General features: G+C 39.9%; 1 protein-coding gene across 2 annotated transcripts in view; it reads left to right on the forward strand.

Annotated features, from left to right (window-relative positions):
- The window catches only part of MSRA (methionine sulfoxide reductase A), an 885,765-nt gene extending 880,167 nt beyond the window's left edge, over positions 1–5,598 (forward strand). For both annotated transcript variants that reach the window (XM_069233798.1, XM_069233799.1), the window contains exon 6: positions 5,133–5,598. In XM_069233798.1, coding sequence (XP_069089899.1) covers positions 5,133–5,294 — 162 coding nt within the window. In that variant the 3' untranslated portion in view covers positions 5,295–5,598. The remainder of the gene's footprint in view (positions 1–5,132) is intronic.
- Positions 5,599–12,303: the final 6,705 nt, after the last annotated feature.

Here is a 12,303-nt window from a genome sequence, read left to right on the forward strand (position 1 = left end):
TTTTATGTTTGTTATGTTTTTTACCTTTGAAATTGTTGGTTTTAAAATATTATGAAAAAGTAAATATTTGTAAAAATACTTTATTCATGCCAGGTATTATGCATATAAAGTAATTTGGTGTATAATTCTTGTTCATTTCCCTTTCATGACTTGCTTGTACACAACCATAAAGAAGCTTGTGTCTTATCAAAACATGTGTTGGCTGTAATCACTTGAAAAGATTCAGTGTAATCACAACTGTCTGAATTTAGCACATCATTATTCATTCCAAAGTCCATGGTGTACAACTTATTTGGGATTGGCAGCATTTGCAGTGTTGGGATACGTCTGTGGTAATTGCTGTTTGAAAAATCGATGTTTGAAATTAGCTCAAACTAGTGATACTGTGACAGAAAGAAACTGTGCTTTGTAATATTTATGTTTTTGTATTTCATAAAATAACATTTTTGATATAGAGGCAAAGAAAACTTTTTTATAAAAGGCATAGTCTATTTAGAGGTTATTTCTAGTTTCCCACTTTTGTGACTCGTAACTATGAAAGGCCCAGTATATTTGTTAAAACCCATACTTGTAGCTTTTAAATTTTGAGTTTTTCATCATTCCCATCGACCCACCAGATACCAGTTCACAGCTTATACACAAGTTTTAGCCTTCCTTGATTGTCACATCATGTTTGTGCTGTTGTTACCACCATTGAAGGGGAGTTGTTCAAACTGAATACAGTTTATATTGGACATTCACAATCATGCTTATATTTTTACTATGTTTTTGATGCACTACCATCTATAACAGATCTTGGCCATCCGGCGGTTTTACTAGTTACAGTTGATGGGTTCTGTGATGCATGAAAGGAGAAATGGATAAGTATATTAAATGGTAGGGCTTGTAATCTAATATTGGTCAATAGGAGTACACGTCTGAAAAAAAGGATGGCCATCTCTGGACTGACAAGGTGTATGCAGACGTTTGTAAAAGATAACTATTTAGGGTGCTGATTTTGCAATTATCAACTCATTGCTGTTTTGTTACTTTGCTCTCCCTTTCTGTTCTATGTGAGAACACATTTAATGGAAGTCTTCATTTAAAAAATCTTTTGTAGTAAGTGTAATGCAGTTTTATGCATTCTTGCATGCTGACTACCAAATTCCACCACTTTCTGTAAACAACTTGAATATTTTTCAGTAACTACATGTTGGTAATATTGATAATTTGCTGACTTCTTCGAATGTAGTATTTCAAGATTGCACATTCGTATTTATTATACCTCCTGTTAGTCAAATAGTTTCGTGCTGAATACTTTTTGTATTTTTGCCTGAGATTTTCCAAACATTCAGCAAATTTAGAAAATGTAACAAATATAGCACAACTAGGAAATATAGCAAAATCCCATGATTTAGAGTTGTTCTTTTGCTATAAGGTGCTTTTTATCCATGCTTTTCTTGCAGTTTGAGGCAACTCAGACCATTTGTGTTCACAAACATTGGCCAAACTAACATTGGAGTAGCAAGGAAACCTGCTGGCCTCATCAATAAATATATATAGACTACCCCAAGACCTTCTTTAAAAAATTGGATGAATAGGACAAGAGGCAATCTCTAATTACTCAGGCTGCTTATGTGAGACAAATCAGAGTATAGCATCCAATAAGCATTGTGAGAACACCTCGTGGGAGCAAGAGGAAGGAGAACTAAAATCAATTAACAATCTCCCAGATTTCTCATCATTGGAGCATCTTACTGGGAATAAAGTGGGAACCTACTAGTGTAGACTATTCAGTCCTTGCAGCTTATTCCTGGCTATGTCCCAGCATCAATCATCAGTAGTGCTGTTGCCTTATATTCATTACCTTATCAGTGCTCTACCTATAAGGAGAAGCTGAGATTCCTACTAAACTTACTTCTACCATAATGCCAAAAAGTTGTCAGTCAATCACTAACATAATTTTCTTGGAAGTGTGCAGGTAGGTTTTAAAACCACAGTTCTAATATATACTTAACTGGCAACGTGTTTCACTGCCTCAGACATTTTTTACAGATTCATCAGGACTAAGAACTGTTTAATGGATTTAATAATGTTTGTGGTATGCTTGTTAGTACCCCCACTGCATCAATACTCACTGCTACCACAAAACATAACTTGTCACAGAATCAGGAAATAAATTCAGAATAATGTACAATACTGGCATAAAACAATGTTATCAATTCCATTTAAAAACTGATCAGCTTCCATGCCTTCCTCAACAATAGGCTTCAGAAACGCTAAATGGATGCGCCTTAAAAACTTGGTCTATTTGGGGAAAAAAGTCAAATCCAATAAATGCTTGAAATAATCAGCAACCTGAATAATATGAAGGCTATCTAAAATATGGTGCATACAAACACCTTACATTGCAAACGGTCCCTATTTTAAGACAAACATTTTTTGTTATATACTGGTTCATAATTATATCGCAGGTTAATGTTTATATATATATATATATATATATATATATATATAGAGAGTTTTCACACTAATAAATCACCACACTCCAGAGTTCCGATTCACATCTTTAATGACTTTCAGCAACCACTGAAAGTCCATAAAGATGTTATGAATCAGAACTCTGGAGTGCAGTGAATTATTTTTGTGAAAGTGATATTTCCAGGGTTGGTCACTCTTGTCACTGGCACCGGCAGTAGAGTGCGCCTCAGGACTGTTTGACCGAATTGATATTTGAAAATATATATATATATATATATATAATAATAATTGTACATGAATGAACGTTCTCTCCAGAATTTACTTCTTCTATAGACACTATAAAAAAATTCAGCTAGTCCTCTATTTTATGTTGGGGGTTCTACCTTTATAATATTCCAAAGTGCGTTTGCCTTGCCAGATGACCTAGGATTTCAAACATAGCTGTGTTTCTGTATTTCACCAATTCAGGATGTTTGATTCATCTAAATGCGTATCTATGAATCTTTTTGAGCATGGTCTGAAATAACAACGTGTCTGAGCTCAGTTTAATAGACAACTTTCTGTATAAAGATAACCGACATAGGGATACGATTCAGCAGATCTCTGTGCCATTTATCCCTTCAGCTTACGCCTGCTCAGAACTGCAAGTATCAAACAAACCTTTGTAGAATGACCAACCTAGCGTAGTAACCAGCTAATTGGACTATGATCTTAAGAAATACCTTAAGGCTGCTCAAAGTTGACAGCTTACTAAAAACCATAAACTGCGTGCATGTCGCTCACACTTCTTCATCCATCACACTGCTGAGTGTTGCTTCCCATAAGATGATGATCACCCCTCGGTGGTCTTCGCTCATGACATGGAAGCCCATCTCACTTAGGATCAAAACAAAGACAACACATTGCCAACCCTAGACAGTGTAGCATAGCATGCAGCCCATGCAGACATGTTTGAGCACCCCACAGAGGGGTAGTAAGCACTATCTAAATGTTGTGGTACATTACAACACAATTATGTGATTGAGAAACTAATGTGTGTTATCGGAGAGTCAGATATGCTAATCTCTAATCATTTGCATTCTTTAGTTTTGCCAACATTTTAACTAACCTTTTATGCAACAGTGGTATACTAGAATTACAATGTAATACATATTTCACTTGAACAATGTAGTCCCCCTATTACAATTTGGTGATTAATATGAGAAGATAAAATCAACTGCTGAATCTCCCACTTAAATTTAGTATTTTTCTGTGGGTACAAGCATTAATGAGAGTGAATGTCGTCTTCTTAACTTTTAACCTGGAGAATTATTGTAATTTAAATTCACTTGTTAACTGAATGTGACTATATAGGACAGAACAACTTTTTTCTCCAATAAGTGTGCAACACACACTTCCTTATCTGTGCTTTGGGAGTATTCAATCCCATAACATTAAAATTATTCCAAGAGGAGTGGAGCTTTGGATTGCGAATCACAAGATTTTCTCCATAAAAGTCGTGAGTTAACTGTACAGATTCAACATCCATCAACTGATATCCCTGAATAAAAGCAATAATTCGTTTGTCTTGTATAGGAAGTTTAAGACATTCCCTAATTTTTCTTTTATAAACCACCTGTCACATTCCTGAAACCCAGTGTAGGTTTCGTAGGCCAGTGGTATAAAAGTATGTAGTTCACCTAGATGTATATTTTCGAAAAGTGTAAAATCTTACATATGAGCTTCACTTATCTATAACATTTTTTTATCTTTGTTCCGAACATAATTTACTACTTGAGTTGATAGGCATTTAAATGCTGTTCTTTATGATTTACAATGCCAAGGACAGATATCTGTTGTGAATTTGCCAACCCGTTATCTCTTTTATGGTACACTTAATAAACAAAATATGAACTTGGATTGTTTTGAAATAATGGGACTGTAGATTATTGCTTCACCTTACAAAATGCAAATAATTTAATAGAAGATCCCTGTGCTCTCGTGGCGCTATCCTTTAGGAGCTTCCCTTCTACCTATTAGCCCTTTCGCTGTGGACAGTCAGATATTAAAACTAGAAAGATTAAAAGAGCTTCATAATTCATTAGTTGTCTAAATTCTTCACTTGCCAGCATCCTGTTCACGCTGTAACTTCCAGCCGCTTTATCCTTTCCAGGCATCTGGAAGGAGCCATGTTGTGGTGTAAGTTCTGTACAAAAACAAACAATGAATACATTGTAATGAACTATTGATCTTATCACTGGGAGTCCATATTCTACAGGATCTGCATCTTTGCCAATATATCCCAAAGGGTGACTCAACATCAATAAACTTTTCACGTTTTTGCTATTGGGTATCTGGTAGAAGGGACATTCACCACAATGGATGTTATTTAAGAACATCATCTTCATGTAAAGAACTTTTAATGGTGATATAAGAAATATTTTGTGATAAATTGTAGTGTTCTGCCACCGTTAAGGGCTTCAGTCACCTCCTAGATTTGTGACAATGTTCAGCTTGCTAGAAGAGTTATGTTTATACTGATATTTTCTTGGTTATCCAGAAGCACTCTGATTATAATTTTGTAATGTGAATTTAATGATAAGAAAAGGTTAAATACTCAGTTCCTTTTTCTATATTTCTTACTCTAATATTTTTATACAATAAATGGCTGATGAAAAATGTTCTTTCTTTAGGTTCTGAAGGAGAACGGGTATGGCCAGATCACAACTGAAATAAAGGAGAGTCAAAATTTCTTTTACGCCGAAGACTACCACCAGCAGTACCTGAGCAAGAAACCGAATGGGTACTGTGGCCTCGGTGGTACTGGTGTCTCATGTCCCATCGGTCTCAAGTAACTGTGTGATAAACATCTGCAGTGATCTCTTCTTATCCTTCATGATGGTGCTGTGATAACGTTAAAATGATTCTAAGTGGAGTGGAGCTTTGGATTGCAAATCAGAAGATTTTCTCCATAAAATGTCACCGCTTAACAGGAAGAGCATCTCCTTCTGCTGCAAATAGCCACACAATGTTAATCTATGGAGAGAAGAAGTCCTTCAATAATTTTGATTACTGCTTAATCAGATCTTGTCTTTTATCCCTTCAGCGTTACATGTGTAATCCAAATCTTACAATAAATGGAAATGTTTGCAATAGAAATGTCGTTGATGTATTTGTAAATGTCCTGAATTATAGTAGAACTATATTAGATAAATACTCTTTATTCTGGTTAAGTCACGATGGTAAAAGCATTTTTTAATTTCTAATGTCCCATTTTTGTCATTTACTTTTTAGGCTGTGGGCTATAAAGTTATGTAGGGAGGGTCAGATCCTTTGATTCCAGTTTTGTATTGCAGTGGTGGGACCTTTACTTATACCATAGTATGCTACGGTGAAAGAAGCACACAATGGGGTTTATTCTAACTTTGGAGGAGTGTTAATCCGTCCCAAAAGTGACGGTAAAGTGACGGATATACCACCAGCCGTAATACGAGTTCCATAGGATATAATGGACTCGTAATACGGCTGGTGGTAAATCCGTCACTTTTCTGTCACTTTTGGGACGGATTAACACCTCCTCCAAAGTTAGAATAACCCCCAATATGTTGTAAAGGCGGAGGTCCCAACTAGAGCTTTGGTGAACTAAAGTGTTTAGTTTCCCTCCAGTGCTACACACATCTCTCGTTCTCTTGCTCAGTGTCACTAGGTCCTTTCCTTTTTAGGGTCTGTCCCCGTTGTTATCTCTCTACAGGCTTGTAACCATTCCCATCACTTTGGTTGGTTCCTGGGCGTGCCTTTTGAACTTCGCTTGATTTCATTAGTGGAAGGCATACACACGTCATGCCTCTTCCGGTGTTTAGCCCAACTCGAGCGCATCGGCCAACTGCTGCAAACATACGAGGCTCTGTGTTTTTCGAATGGTTTCTGCACTATTTTTTCTCTTTATTTCATAGGTAGCGTGATCTCACTGGGCAGAAGTGAGCGCTTTGCATAACATCGACCCTGTTACATGGATATTTGCACTTTTGCCAGTTACATGGATAATTGCACTTTTGCTGGTTACATGGATAATTGCACTTTTGTCGATAAGTTTCACTGCAAGCGAACTTCTGTTCTGTTTTGTTTTTTGTGTTTGCTTCGCGCTCATGGCGGGCGTCTGCTCACTTATGTGAAATTGTTTACCTTTTCATTTTCAGTTTATGTGGCAAGAAAAGTCCAGTTAGGAGTTTACAACGCTAATAGCTCGAACTCGAGCAAACGTGAGACCTATTGCTTTGCAAATGCTTGTTAAATGTAGCTTCCACTTACTTTGTGTGCACTCCCTGATCCTAACTGTTCCTTAGTTTAAGATATACCGTCCCCTGTACCTTTGTTCTTCTATTCACTCTCTTCTCTCAGTTTACCAAACCAAAGTACTTCACCTCTTTTCACTCATTTGTCCTCTTGGATTCAAAACTATGAAATTATCTATTGTTCACTTCAGGTGTGCATCAATTCTAGCCTAAAGTTTGCTGAAAGCCACATCTCCTTTCATTGCTCAACCAGCCTTGGCCAAGTGACAGTAAGCTTTTAAACATCGATTCCAGGAATCTTTTGTAGCATTTTCTTCTTTTGTTATGTATTGCACTTTCAATACAAGCTCTAAAATAGATAACAAACATAAATACAAAACTGTACAGTAAAACTACAATGGACAAGCACTTAGGCACACTATTGGTGAAGTGAGATGAAGGCTATTCAAAGCGCCAAAGCTTGCCTTCCAGAAGAGCACACAGGAACTTGTTCGTATTTTAGTGATAGTTTATTAGCAGCAGTGCTTAACTTGGGCCGATGGTTTGAGGTGGAGGGCTGGCATTTTTTTTTCTGCATCAAGAAACTACTGCGAGCAAAAGACACATATGGGACAGTTGGAGCAAAGAAAGACAAAAAAAGGGTCACACAGGGAGAAAGAAAGCAGAAAGCTGCACGAGTGAGCTGAAGGGGCAGGGAGTGGCTGTAAAGGGATAAAAGAGGCCTGAGATGGCTTTAGGGTTACCTGCCTCAGTATTCTGGGCTCGCACATTCAAAGGCAGCAGCCTGGTGTTTCGGGGGAGAGTTTTGGGGACCGGCACATTTTTATTTACAAATTAACTACTGATTAGCAGTATATTGCAAAGATAAACGGACCGTTCCTTGTGTGTTTTTTTTTATTTGAGGATAGTTACAGAGTTGGTGAACATACTGTTTGAAATCAATTGAATTTTAAATTCAAGCCGACATACATAGAGTGACCAGTTGGTTAAATTTCAGCAGAGCGCCACATTTGCATTCCTGGACTTTGCTTTTGCATATCAGTGCATTCTGGGAGTTTTAGCTTTGGCTCATTTTAATTGAACCAGTTGGACCAACAGCTAGAGTTAAAACATTTTTACTTTATGTCCCCCACTCTTGTACAGCTCTAAACAAATATTTTGAAAATCCAAAAATCTTACTACTGTTTTTCAACTTATATGAACCAATGACACAAATTAAACCATCAAAGTGTCTTACAACTACATTAAAACTGTGACGTTGAAATTGTGTTTATTGGCATATACTCCACTCAGAATTCAATTTTACAATGCAGTACATCCAACAAAGTCCACGCGTTGAATATCATGCTTTGCATCCGCTATAGCATTGGCCTTACAGAAGCAAATGTATTTATTTATTTGACACCAGTTAGCCTGGATGAAACTTTATTTATGCTGGTGTAAATGGAAAAATGTTGGTGATTTTGGATTACTCCTTTGACTCAGAATTAATGAAAATTATGTGATTAAGGGCCATATGTACGAACACTTTTTCCAATAGACACAGAATGGGGAAAAACCTTTGCTACATCTGGCCCTAAGTCCATTAATTTAATAATGAGTAATTTTGTACAAACACCCTACTGCAGGAGCACAGGAACAACAAACTTAGCGAGTGCGAGCAGCTGATGGCTTCTGCTATCTGTGTTCTTTTGCATTTAGTAGTATTTACTTAGTGCTGAATGCATCCTTGGGTCCTTTTTGGATGCAAGGGTGCTTTTTGCACTAAGAAAATAGCAATAAATGCTGGGCTACACCTCTTGTGTAATTCTACGTAATCTTGCTTTATTTTCCTATAATTACGCTGCAGTAAATTACACGAGCCATGCTCACCCTAAGACAGCAGCAACATTTGAATCTGAAACATGTTCCATGGCATCAAAGGGAAGGAGGACAGAATCAAAAAGGTGAGTCGAAAGTGTGAAGGGGAGCCCAGGGTGCAAGGAAAACAGAGGCTGTTTGGGGAGCACAGATCGAAGAGGGGAATGTGGGTAGCAGGATGAATCTTAGGGGGGAAAGGGTGAGCAATCCTTTCAAGGGAGAATTGCAGGGTGCATCGGGAGGTGCATGGTGAAAGAGTAAAGTGCAGAATGCAAAAATGCACAAGGTCCAAGTAAGAACGTAAGTTACTATAGGGTGCAAAGGTCAGATGCAGGATAAAAACAGGCGTGCACAGGGTACACCTGGGTGCTCAGGATATACATTTTTGCAGCTGCGGCCTGTCCTTTAGGGCGGAGGGCCCACGCCCCTCCACCTTTTGCCCCTCATGAAGAGTGTCTATCAGGCTGAGCAAAGGTCAGCCTGACAAACACTCTTCATGTTCAGATCAGGCAACCAGGAGCGAGACATGCGCGATTTGTGCAAACTCCTGGCTGCAACTTTGCTGGGCTGAAGAGGTCACAGCTTGAAGAGGTCAAAGCTCCTAGGGGCGTGACCTCCTCAGCATAGCAAAGGTGCCTCGAGGCCCTTCTCCTCGGTGACGAGGAGAAGCGTCACCGATTGACTTCGACCTGGGCGCTTCAGGTTTAAGCCCTGAAGCGCCCAGGGTATGTGTCAATCAGTAACACCTCGTCACAGAGTGGGGAGGGGTCAGATGTCTCACTGACCCCATCCCACTCTGTGACAAAGTTGGGACTGCTGCCTTCCCTCTCTGGCTGACCGAAGGCCCTCCTGGGACCTCCGAGCTGAAGGTAAGTGTGTGTTTTTTAAATGAATGTTTGGTGTATGCGTGTATGTTTGAATGTTGATAAGTGTTGTGAATGGATGTGCGTGCCTGTGTGTGTGAATCAATAAGTGTGAGTGTGCTTCCTGCCTGCCCCCCCTCCTAAAATTACCGGCCGCCACTGCATATTGGGATGCATGAAGGAAAGGGGAGTATAGGGTGCAAATAAAAATGCAGAAGTGCAGGGAGAAAGGGGAGCACTGAATGCAGCCCAGATAGAGTCCAGGATGCAAGTGTAAGTGCAGAATTCAAGGTGAGTACTAAGTAGCACAGGGAGCACAAGGTGCATGGGAAAGCCCAGTTGGAATATGGGTGACGAGGATGCAGAGGGAGAGTGCAAGATGAAAGATTGAAGCAAGGTATGGGAAGAGTGCAGTTTGGAAGGGTGTTGCATAGATACCAAGAGGCAGTGCAGGGACCAAAGGGAATAAGAGTGGGAAAGGGTGGAACACAGAGTGCATAGACAGAACAAACGTGGACAGAGTTTTATAGGCGTGGAATGCAAAGTGTTACGTGGATCACAGGGAGGAATCTGGAACACGTATTGCAAGGTGGAAAGAGTGGGGCCACTGAAAGCAAGAGCGGCACAAGATGCAAAGGATAAGTAAAGTGTACAGATGGGGTGAGCAGGGAGCAAGAGGGTACAACGTGTGCAAAGGGGACTGCAGGGCGCAAGATGGATGAATAGGGTGCACAGGATGCAAGCGAGGGGGAGTGGAGGATACAATGATTGCAAAGTGCAGCAGAAAGTGTACTGCTCAAGAGGGAGCATAGGGAGAGGGTGGATCCTAGGGCCAGATGTGCATACAAATTGGTCACAAGTTGTTGTCCAATTTTATCATCCAGTATTTTATTTTGCGATTTGACTTATGTACTAATAGGTAAGTTCATAAATAATTTGCAAGGCATCACAGAATAACCTGTATAATTGATATTCATTAGATAGTTCACAATGTGATTAGCTACAATCATAATGCTAGTGACCTGCAAGGGACAACAGACACCCTTTTTATTTTTAAAGCAGTGTAAGGGCCTAATTTAGATCTTGGCGGTTGGGATACTCCGTCACAACGTGACAGATATCCCATTCACTATATTATGATCTCCATAGGCTATATTGACAGTAATACAGTGAACGGGATGTCCATGATGTTTGTGACGGACTATTTCCCTTTGCCGAGATAATATTCAGACCCTAAGAAAACAAAGCTGCTCTTAAAAACATAAACTTTTTTTGCTTTGTAAAAATTCAGTGAGAGCAGGCTGTGGTTCCCTGAACCACTTCATATTTCCGCTGGAGCTACCACCCTGATTCCCACGGAGGACAGGATCCATAGGGTAACCCTTCACCTATGCTAATCAAAATCAATAACTATGGAGTTAATTAACTGATTAATGGTTTGAAACCGGAATTATCGCAAACCACTCATATCGAATAGCAATTTGGAAAGAATACCCATGACTCAGTCCTTCCAAATTACAATTCAGGAATGATTTCTAGTTCCATTTTGTGTTTCGCAAAACTTCTCCAAGTAGCAAAATGTACAAAAGTAATAAACAAATATTTGAATGAATCGGCAGATTCAGGACCACAACAACCCTTTCTGCTCCTGGCCCATGCAAGAGGGAAGGGCAAGGGAGAGTAGTGCAGGGTGCAGGGGAAAGTGTAGGGTGCTAGAGGAGCAGAGTCCAAATGGTAAAGGCGTACAGTGTGCAAAGTACAAACAATGTGACATAGTGACATGTGCAAAGGGAGTACGAGATGCAGGAGGAAAGGTGCACAGGCTAAAAGGCAACAGACGTACTGGGGTGCAAAGGATATTGGAGGAACTCACAGAGCCAGAAGAGACACAGGCTGCAAGGGGAGCATAGCATCTACTAGAAACCTTGGGATTGTGTTTGACAGTTCTTTGTCCTTCAAGTCCCAAGTAAATTCCATCACCAAAGCCTGCTATTGGATTCTAAATACTTTGAAGAAAATGTTCCTTTACCTCCGGAAGGAACTCAGAATTTCTGTGTCTCTTGTCTTGGTGATCTCCAAACTGTAATGCGCTCATGTTAAACATTGACAAAGGCTCGCTCAACAAACTGCAACTGATTCAGAACTCTGGTGCCCGATTGATATTAGATCTCCCTCGCTCAGCTTCGGCTAGCGGCAGCCTAAGACAGTTGCATTGGTTACCTGTCGAGAAGCGCATTACTTTCAAGGCTATTTGTCTAGCTCTTAAGGCTCTTCTCTCGGCAGGGTCTGAATACCTCTGTTCTTCCTTACAATGGAATGTGCCAGGTTGTCAGCTTAGGTCATCAGGACTCCATTTGATTTCTGTCCCTCGTAGTCGTAAGGCTAGGTGGGGTGACAACGCTTTTATAATAGCAGCAGCCAAATGCTGGACCACTCTCCCTCTGTCCATTAGGAATGAATATAACATCCTGCCTTTCAGGGAGCAGCAAAAAACTTGGCTTTTTCCACATTAATTCTTGCTATTCTTGGATGTTTCCCGTTCCCTCTCTTGGTGCTTTCTTCACTCTCACTTTTTGCTGCTTAGCGCTTTGATGCTACGGCCAGAATGCGCTCTACAAATGCAAAATACAAATAGAATTAGCATGCATGCAGGAGCAGTGCAGGGTGTATGCGAGCCAGGGTGCAAGGGATAGAGGAGCAACTGGGAAGCATATAAAGCATGCATGTGAGGATGAGAGCAGAATGCTAGGCAGAGAAAGAGTGCAAGATTTTGGGTACACGAAGCAAGACAGCAATACAGGGCAAAGGAGGACAGCAGGGTGCAATAGCAAGAACAGGGTGAACAGGGA

This window comes from Pleurodeles waltl, chromosome 5, assembly GCF_031143425.1.
Source record: "Pleurodeles waltl isolate 20211129_DDA chromosome 5, aPleWal1.hap1.20221129, whole genome shotgun sequence".
Lineage (NCBI taxonomy): Eukaryota > Metazoa > Chordata > Amphibia > Caudata > Salamandridae > Pleurodeles > Pleurodeles waltl.